Raw genomic sequence first — 18,823 nt, 5'->3', positions numbered from 1 at the left:
GGCAAGCACAAGCACGAAAAATTCTAGCTCTGGTGTTTTTACTAACAGTCCTCTACTTCAGAGGGAACGTTCATGCTTCAAAAGCAGAACAATTATGTTGGTTTAAATTGCAGAGTATACGGTATTTGTAGCTATTAGAGAATGAAATAAGGAAATTAAAACTGGTCTTTTATTGGATTTGTTTCTGCAGTTGACTATACCTCACAGATTTTACTAATGTAGTTCAATAGATCAGCAAGTAAGTACTTAAAGGGGTACCTTGCAGCTGTACACCCTTTTAACTAATAAAGACTGAGGGTAAAAATTACAACCCAATAGATTTGGGTTTCCTTGAATTGCTTCAAAAAGAGAAACTGGAAAAGGAATTCACAGACCTTGATTATTTAAGGGTAGACCAACCATCCGACCAAAGGAACCGACTGCCCAGTACGTTTATTGCTCGGGCGAGCATGACCTTGATCGTCAAAAGCCTGCATTTGTTTTGCTAAATACCTTCTCCTACTTGACTGATGGGCTATAGTTTGGCCTCTCCTGAAACCAAAAGGGCTGCACCTGAACTTCCAATTAAAGGGTAACAACTGGCAGATGTGTGGGAACATCTAGCAGGAGGCTGATGCTGAGCAGATGGGCTAGGGTGCAGCAACCTTTTCCATCAGTTTCCACCCACTGCTTTTGCAAAAGCACATAGCCATCACGAGCCTGACACTACACTTCCTCGAGCAGCCACGCGATACTCCCTGCAGAGCGCTGTGCTGCTGTAGTCAAACTAATATCAGAAGCACAGCTAACTAGAGCTTGTCTAGCTCTACAAGTCCGCACTGCTGACTGCAGTTTAATGAGATACCAGCTTTGACAGAGAAAACAGTTTAAGCAGCTTCCACTCTGAAATGTTTGTACTTGCACCGCGCCGCAGCTAACTGTGCTGTTACTTGTGCCAATGCCACCACCGGTAGAACAGCATTGTAAATTGGGTCACTAAAATAATAACCTGTGATAGGAATAAGGCTTTTTCATATCATTTCAGTGATCTAGTTTAAAGTACAGCCTGACCAACATTTGTTTCTGAACAAAGACACAGACAGGGAAATGTGGCGAGGGATAGGAAGAAGAGATGGGGGGCTTACCTTAGCTACCTCCCTGGAAGTCCCCTATGTTTGGAACTATGTCTTTAGATTTTCCGTTCTATAAAGCCAGAAGATCAAAGGAGGACTAAAGCATTGTTAATTCGATACGGTCAAGAAAAATACGCTTCTATTTATTAGAACAAGAAGAGGTTTACTGTTTCTCTCATGAAACTCTCATATATTCCTCTAGGGCTTGTCCTAACCACTGAATGTAAGATCTTATATTTCGTATTACATGTTTTGTACCGCCTAACAAACTAGATATCTTTTTAGTTGTGTAAATGTCGACAGTCCCTTTCTGTTTCCTGTTGTTACTCTTAATGTTCCTGAGTCTAATTACACAGTCTTTGAAAAACATTACCTTGGAGCAAATTTTAATTTTTCATTTCATGAACAACCTTTACACCCTCATGTTATGCAACAGAGAAAGTGATTTCCTGATGCATCTTCTCAGCACTAGTCATTATTCTGTATGCTTTTATTACGCTCTTTCTTATTCTTCTCTCTTCTAGGAAGAAGAAATTCTTTCCTCATATGAGAGTTTTCCCGACCTCCATACCATTGTCATGAGCTTTCTCTGTACCCCAGATGGTTTCAGCAACATTACCGTTCCTCATCCCAGGCTTTCAAAAAGTGGAGTCTTGCCAGGGAAAAGCACTGAAAGCAAAGCCTCAGCTGACTTTTTTTGTATCCTTCCATGTAGGGCACAGATGGCCATGTTTTCTCAGCCCCTCCCCTACTTCAGCTGAAGACCACAAATTCTCAGTTTATTTCTCCACAGCTCCATGTATGCAAATTTTATCAGAATCTCACTTGCTTTTCCAACACTTAGGACGGAAACTTCTCTACATTCTGACTATATTACAAATACTTTATTCAGAACAAATGACCCATCACATTCAAATTTAGCGGCATATTTTCGCATAGGATATATAAATAAACTTCAGACAACACTGAAACAGATTGAACGCCACCATATCCTACAGTACGTTCTGTTGAATGGAAGTCCTGACTGTCATTAGTTCACCTTACAGGAGGAACAAGTTGCGATATTTCCTTGCAAAGCAACTTCCAATCACAGACTGTAACTCTTAGTAAATTAAGAAACTGCCGTCGCTTTCAAACTTTTTTTCTCCCTTACCTATGCTGAGCTTGTGATGCAATTTTTCCACGCTAATAAAGATTTTTAATACATTTTCAACAGTATCCCTCAGAACAGCCATTTACAGGGAGTGCCCAGGCACAGCTTTCGGAGAACAGACAAACAGAAGACAGACAGATTTAGCGAACACCTGTTAAATGGGGCAATGGCTCCAGCACAATTGTTTCCCACTTCATTTCACACAGTAATAACTTTAATGTCCTCCATGGACTCGCTTTCAAACACCAGTTCTACAACACCACACAAAAAAAGAGATGAAAGCAAATTTAATTGTCTAGATTGCTTCCCATCAACTTTTTTGGATAAAAGCAAATTTACCTATCTTAGGGTTTTTAAAAATTTTTTTAAACTGTATATGCGCAAACTGTGTTATCATTTGGCTTTTTATAATCTTTCCCAACTGCATATCATTCTCCTCCATGTTTTAATATTTTTTTACCTATTTATTATTTACTTTATTTCTTCACATCATCAAATTTTGTTCTAACTTTGCCCTACAAGTGCACCTCTCCAGTATATTCTACTATATATACTATCCAAACCCCATCTTCCAATATTAGCATATTTTGATGTGTTATGAAATAAAAAAATGAATGCCTTCAGCATTCTTAAGACAAGTTTTATTCAAAAACATGACTCGAGTTCACTTTTCATTACCTCCCTCATATTACTGAATATATTTGATTTTCTTTGTACAGTAGTCTCCTTTACAAATTAAATCAATAAAAATTCTTACCTGAAAATTAGTAAAACCAATATTCCAGCAGAATTGGATTTAAATAAATGTGAATTTCTGGCCATGTTTCTTAGATGGCACTTCAATAAAAATAAGTTATTCTTATACACATAGAGTCAACTGTACACGCAGAAAAATTAGCCTACCCTTGTTTATTCCTAGATTTTCAGCATCTTTTCTAATAGGCCATATATCACATTGCTTTAGAAATATTTCTTCTCTACTTTTCAAAAATGCCTTATATTGAACGATCCTTTTATTTTCCCTCTAGAATACCCACGTATTAGCTTTCCACTTGTGCTGATTTCACCTAAGTGCAGTTATCCTGGCATTACTACTGTTATTCTAGACTTATCTTCATATGAGATCTGAATAAGGTGCTTAAAAATATGTAATGAAGGTCTGATTCCCCTCCCTTTCTATGCTAATAATCAGTTCTGTATATGATATAATTAAATCAAAAGACTGCTTTCAATAATCCAGTATTTCTTGATTCTAGCCTACACACAAGTATTTCTGTGTGAAAAGCAACAAATGTTGTAACTTTCAGGACGTAACTCTAACGGCACAAAAAATACTGCAGTGACAAATTCAGATGATGAAATTGTTATACATGTGGCTGAACTGGTAGGAAATGAGTGTAAGTGGTACAGTAACACAATTATACCAAAACACCTCTTAGCTCAGGTACAAAACAAACGAGTTGAAACCAATGTTGGTATTCTACATGGACAAAGTGAAAACCAGACAATCAGGAGAACTGCACACTGCAGTCATGGGAGCACTTTTTGAGGAAAGAAGGAATCCTGCTGCTTAAATTTACACACCATCCTACATTTCTTCAACTCTTTAAGAGACTTTCTGTGCTCCTCTGCCTGGTAAGTACCCACATGGTGCAGCCCCTGTGCTTCCCAGAACTGCTTTCTTTCCATAGATGAGGATAAAAAATACGTTAAACAATAACAAACTTCTAAATACATGAAGTCCAATATGCCAGCATGCTGGAGCTTTCACATCCAACTTTGCTGAAGAATAATATTCCTGACAACTTTCTGGATTAGACTGTTAAGTTTCTGAGACTTCTATGAACGGAAATGTTTGTTTTGCCTGATACAAGGAACCTTACCTCCTGCATAAACTTTTTTTCCATAGTCACAGCTTGAAAGCAACATAAAATGAATGCAGCATAGTGTTTTAAGGTGCATTGTCAATACTTATGTTTAAATATATACCTATTTTAAATGCATTAGACAGACATGTGGCATAGAAATACAAGTATTTGCCAGGAAAAGCAAAGTTATAGATTACCTTCTGCAAAGATTACCTTCCAACATACTTTTTCTTTTATAAACGTATGAAAGTGATTTTTTCTGAAAATTAAAATGCTTGTAGCGTTAATAGATACCCTCCTTTCAGAGGATATTGTATAACTCTTATATTGTGTATAGATTATAATTTCCAAAGAAAAGCCACAAGAAATCACCAAACATCAGAAATACAAATGGAAGTAACACTTCAATCGCATATATATTTGATGAAAAAAAGAGTCTGAAAGAACTGGTATAAAAACTCTTCTCCTTTTTCACCATGATCCATCACTTCTTTTCTAGATGAACAGATATCTAACACGCCAACGGAACCAGCCAGAAGAGCCCGAGTTGAGCGAAGCCATCACAGATCTGTGATTTCCTATCTCCTCTATTCTACACTCAAATACCCTAAACATTTCAGATGGGCTGGGATTGCCAGAAGCATCTTCGTCTGACAGTGTACACAGGCCAATCTGCATTCTACCTTTTGAACTCTACATCCAATCCTGCTTGAACGAGAATTTCAAAGTAGGTGCTGCCCAGGTAACAATTCTGATGTTGCTAGTTAACTCCGTTTTCATTTTAGCCTCTTTCCCGCTCTCTAACGTTTTTAACACATGTAACGAGTAAGCTATTACCAGGAATATATGACTAATAATCTAGTAATCTATTACTAGTAATCTGCACTTGTGAGTCTTAATTCATACAGTTCATATCCACGTGATTTGCTACAGCACTTGCTGTAACACCTTTGTAAATACACATCTGTGGGACCAGGAAAAATACCATGGAGAGATTTTTCCAAGATAATACAAAAAATCCAGCACATTCCAAGTGACAGGCACTGCCTTAACTGCTGCTTCAATATCTTTACTTGACTATTAGCAATAGTTCTAATAGACTGAAAGCAGCATAATGTTCTTGAAGCCAACTTTTGGGTTTTTTCACCTGTTCGCTTTCCATGGATAGGAGAGTGTGAAGATTCACAAAACCGCAATTCTGAGTACTGTTGGTGTGTTAGTTGGCAGAGAATGTTGCTTTTTCAGTGGTTTCTGGTGTAAGATGGAGTAGCCTGTCTAAAGAGTAATGCACCATATTGACAGATAACGATCCTCTAATTCTCACTGTAGCTCTTTCTTACTATCCGGTGGCTCTTAATACTGATTCATTTTGCTCCACTAAAATTCGTATTAGGGTAAACGGCTGGCCCACCCTTCCCCTCCATTTTACTTATCATGCCAGGATAAATTTTATGTATAGCATACCTTTATGTATTTAAGTATTTCATTTGTTTCGAAAGCATCCTAGCTTCCAATCACTACGTTTTCAATTATTTGAAAATTGCATTTCAAAACTTTCAATCCAGCACAGTAATCTCATCACTTTTCTAATTTGTCTTGCATTTTCCCCAGCATTGAATCAAATGGATAAACCACTAATCATGAAAGGACTAACTCTGCAATAAAGCACTGAAATACTTAAATTGAGATATATTGTGGAACGCTGTCTTGACAGACCTCGACAACTTTATTATCATTGAAACAATCTAATTCTCAAAAAGCTGAGGCTCTTCAAAGCTGTGTGAAGTTTAGTTAATAGAAGTTGATTAATAGTTTTAAATGAATTCTTACTATTCAGATATCCAACCTTCAATGACAGGACAAAATAGACTGCTTTGCTGTTTAGAACAGACAGAAGTGCCTTTTGGGGATTTTTAGCTATTCCTAACTACCAGTGGGGGGTATGGGACTTTTCCTTGGGTTGCACCTGGTCTTTGTGAATATCTATACTTTGCCGTGCATGATACCAAGGGTATTTAAAATTTCTATAAGCTTTAATGGAGTGACTATCACAAACTCCAACAAGTGAATACAAATTTCTGAAACAGGAAACTATTCTAAGGGAGGGGAGCTAACATAACTAAGAATGTGAAGGCAACAAAAGACCCCAGAAAAATCTAAGTTTAAAAGGATATGTCTATTGCAGTGTCTGACAACTACTGCTATAGTTTTTTAAGATTTCTGTAGCCAAACAACATCTGAACATCTCTCTCTTTATACCCTTCCCTTCCTAATTTACTTCCCTTTTTTTTTTCCCTATAGGTCTCTCAGAAGCATGGGAGAACCAAAACATTGCTGGGTATTTTCTTTTTATGAGATATCAGATCAAGTTAGCATTCTCCCCTTTGCTCACATACTAATGTCCTAAAGATATCATAACTTTGAAATAATAAAGTAAGGATGCAACAGTATCTTGCATTTGGGATGTTTCTGTTTCGTTGGGGGGAGGAATTACAATTTTCTCATCTACAAGTCTGTGGGGTTTTTACTTTTATTAAGCTAATACTATAATTCTTATCACACACACATATATTAAAAATGATGGAATTATACAATAATACAATTATTGTCAACCGCATCTGTGTAAACTGAAAAATATTTTCAGAAAAGACATCTTAGCAGTTATTCTATGGCACTAAATATAATAAGGTTTCAGAATGGTAAAAACCCAGTCACTTTTTTCAATCAAACTGCAGGCTGTCTCAGAGAAAAATATCCTATCCCCCCTCCAACTGATTTGTACTATTATAAAATATTGTGCTATCACAAACTAATACAAAGTACCAACCACATGCAGAAGCAAACACGTGCATTTTGCACTTCTTTGTACTGCTTAGAATGACATCCTGATGCTATCATTTAGCTCATCATGACATTCCATCAATCAAAACGCAGTTTTAATTATACTCTAATTCTGCTTTTTTTCTCTGAGCAAACACAGAGGACACGCAACAATCCATTTCAACTAAAATACATACTTTATAGAATTAAAAATAGGTGGAGAATCACTTTTAAATCAGCTATCAGCCTGTCAATTAATGTTCTGAACCCCCGCTATTGACCCAGTACTGTACAAGCTGTTATTATGCACTGTCCTACATATCATCTGTTCCCCGTGCTGGTCTGTTCCAGAAAGACAGACAGCTGCAACAGTATATCCCTGTTCAACCTGAGGACCATCTGACTTTAATTGTAGCACACAGCTTGATGTGGGTCTGGTTATGAGAAGCCAAAGTATCACACTGTAATAATCTGGAAAAGCAGAAACCTGCCAACACAAGGCTGCAAACAGGGGCTTGGGCTGTCTGGCTGCCTGACGGGCTGCAAGAAATATGATTAATGAGCAAGGTATAATGATATCAGGAACCCGATTAGCACCACAAAAAGGTCACAGATCAAAGTAGTATGCATTTCATGAGCTCCAATCATTGTATAAGATCTGTGGACTTAAAGAGGTAAACTGAAATGCAAAGGGAAAAAATATCTCTGTGTGATAGCTTACAAAATGAGCACTTAAAATGCTATAATCACTGTTCTGTCTGAACCAGGAAGCAGTACGGAAATATTAACTGAACCATCAGCCCATGCCACATTGTAGCAAGCTTCTTTTGATAGTATTTGTGAGGAACTGAGCTTTAAGCTTTCTTCCGAAACACGCCTATTCTACTTAAAAATGAAACAATGCCAATTTGATGCTGATGGTATCCAATCCACTAAGTACTAACAAGAAAAAAGCAATTTAATATTTGCATGTAATTGTCTCAGTTTTATTCCGCTGCAGAAACAGCAGGTTACAGAGGGCATCATCCATACCAGCACTACCAGGGCCACCACCACCACGATAAGGTCAACTATGTCACGCAGAAGCAGTTAACGCAATTCATTTGCACAGAGGTTTAGATTTAACGCTACCAGGCTGACCAAAATTTCGTATCAGAATTACAGCAACAGTATCGGGGACCTGCAATGTCACCCAAAGTGCTGATGTCTGACACACTTTAATATACCATCACTTGGCAAATTATTTCTTAATTTCATAATTAACTTGAGCCTTAAAAAAAATTTCTGTTCTTTCCAATTGTGCGATACTTGAAAATGGCATGTTCCTGTAAAAGTTCTTTCTTTTGAAACAGTCTAGTTTATGGCAACTTTCGCACGTTCTTTCAATACACCATTTGACAAGCGGTACTGCAAGATCTACTTTCCCAGCAAAAGTTATGAAGCCAAGCAGATTACTAGGAAAGCCTTTTTGATTAAAATAGCTTCAAAAGTCACAATCACTAATGAATAATTGCTTGGGGGAAAAAAGTATACGAGATGAAAAAACTAATTATATTTCGATAATAAATATGATCTTTCAGATTCATAAGAAATGCTGAGTGAAACTAAGGAAATAAAGTCATTTTAATCTTCAGCATTCATATATACAAAAGTTAAGATACTGTTTTCAGATTACTTTTCTTGAAACAAAAGGTTTGGATATGTAACAAGCACTTCCCTCAATCTAGAGTGCTCTGAACTGCTTTTTTTCAGGATTTAACAAAATAAAGTCACACTTGTAGATTTTACACAAAAAGAAAAAACTACATTTGAAATATGGCATGAGATCATTACTCTTTAAGAGTACGGCTTTAAAGGGATTTTACATTTTGTGCCCCAGACTTTAACACTAATAACTGAAAAGCAGGCGCTTCGTGCTGATGAAGCACTCCATCCTGGGAATATAACACAAGTGAGAGATACCGAAGAGAGCTGCAAGAAAGGCAGGCACAAGTAGCAAAGGCTTTGGGAAATGATGGAAGAATGAGGGAAGGGTAGGTTGGAGCATACGGAGAGGTGAGGGTGAGAAAAACCTGGCGCTAAGGCTAGAAATGAGGCAAAGAAAACGAAGAGCTAAAATCTTAGAAGAGGAGATGGAGAATAACTTCGCAGTGGTGAAAGCCAGATCCGTAATTAATAGAATGAGAACTATATTTTATGCAAAAGCTCAAATACCACAGTCAGGAGAGATCAAGGCCACAGGCTGCCTTTGACAAGTCTGCTTAAGAACACAGCTTTTCATTTCTCAGGTTATCCTGAATCACCAAGGCGTGCCAACTCAAAAAGGTGTCAGGCTACCTCCCTAACCTATTACCTATCAGCACAACTGCAAGATCAAAAGTTGCATTTGAATACGGCTTGCCAAGTAGTCCTGCTAAACGTTAGTGTATTTCATACCTCCTTTAAATAAAATTTGCACATACGTGTGCATGAAGCAAAACACTAAATTCATCTAACACAATTTGTGATTATTATGGTGCACCCTGCAACTCCTTGCAGAAATCTAGGCCAAATAACACTTCTGAAGACCATGGTATCATGTCACCAGTAAAAGTGCAGTGTAAAGCATTCTGATAACTTATAAATCACAGATTTCTTCTCATGTGGCTGTTCTGAAATTTTATGAATATGAGGTCTGATGTTCTGCTGACAGAACTTTTTCAATTCCCATTTTTAAACTAAGGAGTATCAGGACGTTATCAAGTCTAAGCCTGGTATCAGAAGAGTTTTTGAGACTTTCCATGCCTTAATTCAGTATTTCCCAGTTAGCTGACTACCACATGAAAATTGCAGCCTCATTTTTCAAGAATAATTTTTAAAAAAAGCTTCTCTAATTTATTAATTTTAGAGTGCCACTGATGCAGAATCCTTTCATTCTGAGAAGAGCCTAATGTAACAGCTTTGAGAATGTGCTGAAACACCAACAATGATACTGTAACAGCTATTCTGTGATTCATTACACTGCCTGGGGGGCACACTGAAGACAGGCAGTGCCAGCAACAGGATTTTCCAAAACAGGGAAGAGTAATATAGGTTTGGGGAACGAAGCAGGCAAAGCAGAATTTAGTTTTATTTTCTTGTAAAAACCGCTTTGAAAAACATCAATATAATGGAAGAAATGGAAGAGGTGGCAGAAGATTGAAAATGCAACCTTCTTTCCTGAGGCATTCACTGATCTTTGGAGTTAAATGGATACTAAAATTAAAACCCCCTGAAATTACATCAAAGTAATCAGAGTGACAAATATTTCTATGATTAAACAAGCTTCTTCAAGTCTTCTGTATCGTGATGATTTTATTAGCTCTTTAGAACCACAAGAGCTGACATACAAATGGGATAAGATCTCCTGCGTGTTTGGACCACCGTCAAACTTTTTTTTAGCTATTCTAAAGAATGAGACTTTTTCTTTCCTAAACTTGTAAATCTAACATTTCTTCAGATTATTTCAGCCATAGTCCTACGGAAATTATAAACAGATCAATGTTGCAAGCAAAGATCCAAACTACTTCAGAAGAATCTTGCAAGACAAATGTTACTTGACAGACAATAGAAGATAGCCATCTTACCAGTCTGTTTATGCGAACAAATTCTTCTGGGGTTTTGGCCCATGGTGGAAGTTCAACATCAGACACAACTGTTCCATCATCCATCACTCCCAGATTGTAATTGTTGCTGTTGACAAATATCTCTGGGAGGTAATAGAATTCAGGAATCAATTCCTGTAGATAAATGAAAAACAATGCCATGTTATAAATTCTGTCAGAGGATGCACTTTGTCATGTTAAAAAAATAATTATCAGAATGGCATTAGGCAAAGAGAATATACAAAATCTTCCCACAGACATCACCACCTCCTCCCAGGAGGGGGAAATCCCCTCTTTCATACTTTCTAAAATTTAAACCTTTAGATACAATAAATCCTTATCATGCTTTTAACATGGCAAAGGACTAAGAGACAACAGGATCTAAAACAAACAAAAAATCAGAACATTGGTTTTGATTGCGTATTATGCGCAGAGAAACTTAGAAAACTAAAGTAATGAACATCACATGGTACAAATAATATTTAGTGGAAAGCAACAGACAACCAAGGATGTCAACAAGTTGAGGAAAACTGCTTATTTCACATTTTAATACATCCACTTTTAAGGTACAAATGGCAGTCTGTAGTTTGGGTGAAAGCGGTGCAATATATGTTAATTACAAAGGTGTAAACCCCAGTTATATTCTTATTCTCTCTATCATAAAGGGTCTAAGAACGTAATATTTAGGCTATTGTCTAAGATTGCTCAATGCCTAGAAATATTTTTTTTTTTGTAAATTCTAAAATGCCTGGAGTTCTACCACATGTTCAGAAAAAAAATCCAAAACCCACAGTCAAAGCTGAGTCACATCAATATTTTTCTTTCATGGAAAGGTCATTAACTCAATTATGTGTCCAGTCTGTAATTAGAGGGAAGAATCATGCATAATTTCACACACACACACAGAAAAGAGGAAAAAAGGAAGGAATTTTGCATGGTTACAAGGTCTGTGTACATGCTAAATTCCTTGTCAGGATCATCACCACTTTAAACAAGTGTCTTGTACAAGCCTGTGCTGAACAGGACTGGAACGCAGCATTTAACACCTCCATGGCTGGCCCGCCCTGGCACTTCTGCAGGCACCGCGGCCAAGGAAAAAATGCAAGCACGTACAGCAAAGGAATTGTAATTTCCAAGTCTCACGAGAAAAACAAAGTAATGCTAATAGCCAAACAAAGAGATTTTTAAAGCAGAGGATGGTACATTCTAGTGCAGAATTGAACACAACATGCTAGGAAGCATAATTAAGCTCAAAACCATACGTATTTTCTCTAGGATAAATGGAGTGTTTCCCTGTTTTGCAAACAGACATGCAACTTCATAAGTTGCCATTTATTTCATAAAATATGCACTAGGATATACATAAACATATCTAAGTTAGAACCTTATTTACACACTTTCATAAATGTCTGCAAAGTCCTGGCATAACACTTAATCGAAAAAGCCTATTGAGACATAACATATATATTGCCGTCCTTAATATATTTTAAAGGTGCTTTGCTTTTTTTTTTTTTTTTCTGTGGAACTTGATGTTGAGACTTAAATACACCCAATGAACCTGGCAATTTGATGGATTTAGAAAAATTGAGTCACTAAATTAGAGAATTTACTTCCTTTGTAAAGAAAGGAACAATACGCGTAATTGCTCCAGGAAGTGTATTTTCATAGCAAATGACTGGTGTAAAATTGGTCTTCCATACAGCAAGAGCAAACTACATGCCACTTAAGAAGTAGGGGGAAAGGAAAAAAATCAGACTGCCCCACTGGCTTTGTCTACAGTGGGTGTAGTATGTAGCTATGTCAGAAGCTCAGTAGATCAGATCTGAAACCCATTCTTGACATGGGTCAATGGATCAGTGGTCTCCCAGATAGCCCCTCAGGGCCAGCTATGGCATGAGCAGCTTTCCAAATGGCTGAGTGCAATAGGGAGGTCATCAGATTGCGGAGAAGGTCAATCCGAAGTAGCCAGGGCAAAGACAGGAAAGATCAAGCAGGAATTAAGCTATTATCACCTCCATCCTTGTGTGAAACACTGCTTGGCTTTGAATTGTACATCTTTTTGTTTACAGTCACCTTAATTAACCAGGCAGGGTAAAAACACGCTTCTGTACCAAGTGCTTGATAAGTACTTGATAAAAAGAGATTTGAAACTATTTCATTGGATAAGTGAAAGAAAAAGAATGTAGCAAGGATAAACGTTTGTGAAAAAGAAAGTACTCCAACACTGAAGTTTCTGTGGTTTTTATCATCACGGGCAGAAACTAGCAAAGAAAAAGCAGAGACACTGGACCATTAATTCGATAGCAGCATGCACCACAAATATGAAACCATACCATGATTCCGAATAGTTAAAACATAAGCTCATTACATATGTTACTGATGTTTTGGGGTTCTTTTTTTATATATATCTGTACAGCTATTCATTAGTTTCTTTCAAGATCAGAAAACATTTGGCTTTCTAGAACACACATTGTTTTCATTAGATTACACAGGAACAATATGCTGCCTGGAAACTTAAAAATTATCAGTAACTTCTGTTAGTTTGACCATTAGAAACTTTTCTAAAATGTTATTTCATTACTCCAGAAATGAGTTTTCAGAAAGTTTTTCACTGTCACCACAATGATACATTTTTACAAAAGGAGCTTCTTTGTAATGTGATTTTCTTATCCTGGCCATGTGCTAGCGTTCACACCTGGGAAAAAGGAGTGCAAATAGATACACTGAGCTATTCTAACCGAATAGTACTTAGCACCAATTTCCAATGTCTTTATACAGGTGAAAATGATAACATTAGTTAAAGCCCAATAGCTTTTCCTAAAATAAACCTGATAATAAAATATTTTTTTTTATCAAGTTTATGAATATTCTTCACGTATTTGGTATCTGCAGTCTGTAACAGGCCTTCTCAAACCTATTTGTGGAGGTCTTCTTTTTTCTTAAGATAATCACATCACATGCACAGATTGACCCTAAGACAGCCCATGCTGACTTACGTGTAAAAATCCATTAATAATGGAACTTTTCGGACACTTGAGAACATTAAAAAGATTAATTAATGAACTTTTTGCTTGTTTTCTTGAGAGGGGGGAGAAAGGAATTACTTGTGGTTTCACACAAATACCACATGAAGATGCAGGACCAGCCATGAGGGGCCAGACTGAAGGACCATTTAGTATCTCACCTAGAACAGTGACAAGGACTGGAAGACTTACCCACAGCAAATACAGTCTTTCCATGGATATTCTGTCAGCTTCTTACAGTTAAATGGCTTTGAACTAATCTGTGCTTCCGATTTTTAAAATAATTAATCATGGGTTCCACACTGCAGTTTCGTCTACAAAGATTTTTTCCTTTGGCTATTCTAAAACTGCTTCCTAACAGTCCAGTGGATGGACTAGTGCCCATATTGTGAAAACCAGTAAGTATTAATTCCTTACTCACTCTTCTATATGCCCTTCTAGATACTACAGACTTACATCATCACATCCTTCCTCAGTGGTCTCTTTTTGCAAGCTAAAGGATTTAGATTTGCTCCCTCAGGAGGTCTTCCCTTCTGACTAACCATTTTGGTTTCCATCATATGTTTTCTAATTCTACTGAATCCCTTCTGAAATTTTACGTACTCAGCACACAGACAGAAACAGTAAAATTGTCTCACGTTGCTTTTGTTTATATGATTTCACCGAAAACCAAAAACATCCGTATAATTTGTTGAAGCCCTTGTTTTAGCACAATTGTATTGAAAATTAGTTTCAGAAATTCCTCTGTTGGAATTCACCAGTTCTATAGGGTAGAGACAGATATCCTTATGATAAGCAAAACTTCACTCCTTCTGCCATGTTTCTGATTTCATTCCAACTGATGAAGGAGCTCACAGTGAATGTCAACATGAATCTAAACACACAGTATTTATAGTGGTATACATTTTTCAAGAAGATTTAAAGATAAAATTTGCTGTATCAGGAGTCTTATTAAAATGTTTATAAAATTCCGCATATAATTAAAATACAATTTCTCTCTAACAAAAAACTGCCTTCTACCACACGGAAACAATGATGCCTAAGGAAACTTCACTAAAAATATTTTTTTTACAAACAAGTAATATCAACAGAATGTAACTTTAACACTGGTAGTTTATTTTCATGTTTCCACCCCACATAACAAAATCTATACATGGTATTTTGTTCCTTTAATGCAATGAAATGTTATTTTATACTTTTCTTTTGTTTAGAAAATATTAGACAGATGCATCATGAAGCAGAGTTATACGATCTGCAAAGATGTCTAGAAACAGTGACACAGATTCCCTAACCACATTAAAATATTTATAAGATACCAGATTTTCAAACTAAATTATTTGACAATCACATTAAGCAATATTAAGCCTATATATAACCTGTCAAACAGAATAATAAAAATGCACATTAGAGGCCTAGGCTTTTATTCATATTGCCACACTTTACTTCCCCTGTTAGGGGACTTAAATGACATTCAAAAATATATATTAATATATTAAATTAATTCAAATTTAATTTTTTCATCACAGTTCAATGTAATCATTTTCATGACTGTGGGAAAGTGTAATTTCTAAGTACCCATGAGTTTCCCTCTATCTGCTATTATGTGTGTTATTTCTCACAGAACTAAGACATTGCCTCAAGACATTGCCTGAAATTCTCCCCACTTATACGGAAAATACTTCAGCATGTTTCCATTAAAATTCTAAATTGGATTAATGAATAAATTAATTATGTCAATGTCTATCATCCTGTTAAAGTTCTAAGAGATTATATTTCAAATATTTCCTTCTTTAAGAAAAATATTAAAATTGTCATTCATTTATAATTAAGGAAAGAAAATTATAAAAAAATCCAGATGTTTATTTAGTAGATTAATGAAATATATGATAATCAATAAGTAGATTTTATTAAGTCAATACTTTATTGCATAAAAAAATACATCTTTAAGGCACTTTGAATCCTGTTAGTCAATACATGGATTATATATACACAAAATTATTTAAATCTTTACTGAGGATATATGTAGAAGTATGCAATGGTATTTATTGACCATATTTATACACTATGTAATACGTAGTTCCAGTTAATTTGACAAAGAAAGAGGAAAAAAGTTGTATATATAAATAAATTCCTTTCCTCCATTTTTTTTTTCAATTAACTGGGGGCGAAAAGGACTTTATTGAATCACAAAAAGGTCTACATGAAACCTTGAAAGGTCACCTTCTTCACCTTTCTATTCACAGACAATTATAATCAGCTATTCTTGAAAGACGTTTCTCTGCCTCGTTCTCTTAAAATTTTCAGTGATGGGGATCTTATGAATTTCTGGTGTTCATCTGTTCACGCCACTAGAAGATCTAACAGTTAGTCTGCTTTTGCTGCAGCTGGAGCCCATTTCTTGTCCTATTCAGACTGAATACAAGCAGCAGTTGCCCCTTTTTACATGCCCAAATGTGTAGGAGGGGCTTTCACTTCAGGGACAGCGAGATCCATTCCCACCAGCACTTCCTGACCAATATTCCTCTCCTGACCACCAACACTTTCCGACCACTATTCCCCTTCAGCAGCAAGGCTGGCACGGAGGCATGCTCAACAGGAAGCATACCGCAGAATTCATTTCGATAGAAAAGAAATTGTTTACAGTGAGAATTATCGTTCACTGGAACGACCTCCCCAGTGATGTGGGAGAGTCCCCATCACTGGAGATTTTCAAGATGGGATTGGCCAAGTTGCTAGGTAATCTAATCTAGGCTCCCTTTCCCACGGGAAGTTGGACCAGATGATCTTTCAAGGTCCCTTCAGCCTGGGCTGTTCTGTGATTTCATGAAATGAAGCGCACTGTGCCTGCCAGCCAAAATGCCTAGCAGGGTAAAAACATTAAAAATGCCACTGTCAAAACATTCTACGTTTTTGTCCTTGTTCCGCTTTTCTCCAAAGTAAACAACCTAAAACCTTCAACTTTATATCACTGGTCCCATTTTCTAGATCTCTGTTCCTTCTCCTTTGGACTTTAGCAAACTTGTCCATAATTTACTTGAAGTTTATTTTTTCAACAGCTACACAAAAAGTTTGGAGCAGATATTAAAAGTATTTGCTTCATTTTAAATACAATTATGGCTGGGTATAAAAGAAGTAGACCATAGATATTAGATGGAATGGCCTGATCCATTCACCCAGATGCCTATATTTTTAACTACTGCAATTCCCACAGATACATGGACCTGACTGACTTAAGAATTTTGGGGTTTTTTACTCAGAAAAGTATTTTCCTGTTATGGATCTTGGCACAATTTTACAGAAAAACAAACCTTTCATGAAAACCAAAGATCTGCTAAATATGTTAAAAGTTTTGCTACTCCAGACATACAGTTTACGATTAAAAATCTGAATTACTATGTACGCGCTTCTGAATTTTGCTAGTCATTGCTTTTGGACATCTTTGACCTTGCTACTAATATGACATGCGACATGAAGTTTCTCCTATACAAAGGTAATGTTGCCAGTTTGGCAGCAAATTTATTCCTTGTAACTTTTGAAACTCCCGTCTATTAGATGGAGAAGTATAAAACAATGCAAAGCATATGTAGAAAAGCTTATCAGGTTACAGGGTGTCTTAGGCATGCTTATGTTAGGCAGCCTGTTTCAATAAGCATGAGTTGCCATCTTGCAGAGCTTCAACTTGTTTTTTTAATACATATTTTAAAGAAAGTCACGAAATTTGTCATCCTCCAGTTTCTGAATGTTCCAGCAGCTTGGAACTCTAGAGTTTCTTGCCTCTAGTACCCAGGTCTTGAAGACTTGAGGAATCCCATGCTTGAAGGAAAAAATTCATATTGAAAACATGTGACCCAATAATGACTTGATAATCCACACAACAGTCAGAAACTAAGCAGCATCTGTGACTGCAGGTAGCTATGCCAGCATTTTAATTTTGTGATATATTCTATTTATATTTGGTTACAGATCTAACTTGTCTACCATAACAAAGATTTCTGCACAGAGTTTGTGGTTGTTTGGATAAAATATATCAGGACCCATAAACAGGAGCAGGTTTAACACTCTAATAAAAAGAGGACCCCATAATTCCTGTGGATACTCAAAACTTCCCCTGGATGTGCTCCTTTCAGTAAAAGTATGTGAAAAAACACGTGAAAGAAAAAGAGGTGAGATGTTGCTTCACTTTTGACAAAGACCTCTGAGACTGTCTCAGCCTCCCATGACATTCTTATAAGCAGAGTAGAGAAATGGAGATGAGATTAGGTCACAATAATGTGGGTGTACCCAGACTGGAAATCCATACTCCAAAAGCAGTCATCAATAGCTCACTGGCCAACTGGGAGGACATGGTAATGGGTCTGCCCTGCTCCTAATACCAGTCAATAATCTCATTAATGACCTGGCATAGAAGGTGCAGTAATAAAACTCCAGATGACACTACGAAGGCAACATAACTGTTCGGAGGACAGCATAAGAATTTCAAATGACCCTGAAAAACTGTATATATGGTATTAAAAAAAATCAGTAAAGTACTATACTTGGAAAAGAGAAAATACATGCAAAGAGCAACGTGTAGCAATTATGCGTTGTAAATACAATGATAAATAAATTTATTGCAACAAGTTAGCTATCAAACCAGAAATATAAACTGCTTCTGAACAACTATGTGCAAATCTTCTCATTCATCAAGGAAAAACAGCAACACAAAAGAACAGGCAGGCTTAACTTCTGTATTCCAGACCTTACTCCAAGCCCCTAACTGAACTGTATTTCTGTTAAACACTGCCAAGCTACCCATGTTTGCTTTTTATACAGTACTAACAAAACTAACCAGGACTGTTTGCACTAGCAATGTAAACTAAGAAGTAACGGAGTTAATGAGCATGCCTGTCTAGTACTTTAAAGGTACTAAGTGGTACTCTCACAGAATTGAAATACGCTTAATAGTCTTCAGTGCAGAAGATTTAACTTAAAAACACATGGTTAATCATTTAAAGGCAACAGTGCTGAGGTAATTGGGGAAAAAACAATGCCAGAGTGGTAGTGAGACACTAGCAAACTTCCAAAGGATTTTTAATTTGAATTGTTTAAATAAATGGATAGGGGAGAACTAGGAAATTAAATTTTATGCAACATATCACCTCTTGAAATCAAAATTTGAAAAGTTCAACCAAAGGTTATACTACAGCGCAGCATTAGTTTCCTGCTTTGATCATTGATCCAAGGC

At 36.6% G+C, this 18,823-nt stretch overlaps 1 protein-coding gene across 5 annotated transcripts in view; it reads right to left on the bottom strand.

The window, feature by feature from the left end:
* The window catches only part of LRBA (LPS responsive beige-like anchor protein), a 414,612-nt gene that overhangs the window by 85,336 nt on the left and 310,453 nt on the right, over positions 1-18,823 (bottom strand). For all 5 annotated transcript variants that reach the window (XM_063335812.1, XM_063335808.1, XM_063335810.1 and 2 more), the window contains one exon: positions 10,559-10,711. In XM_063335812.1, the coding sequence (XP_063191882.1) occupies positions 10,559-10,711 (153 nt within the window). The remainder of the gene's footprint in view (positions 1-10,558; positions 10,712-18,823) is intronic.

The sequence above is a fragment of the Chroicocephalus ridibundus genome, chromosome 5 (assembly GCF_963924245.1).
Source record: "Chroicocephalus ridibundus chromosome 5, bChrRid1.1, whole genome shotgun sequence".
NCBI classification, from domain to species: domain Eukaryota; kingdom Metazoa; phylum Chordata; class Aves; order Charadriiformes; family Laridae; genus Chroicocephalus; species Chroicocephalus ridibundus.
Note: the sequence above shows the minus strand (reverse complement) of the source record. Positions and strands in the feature narration are given on the sequence as shown.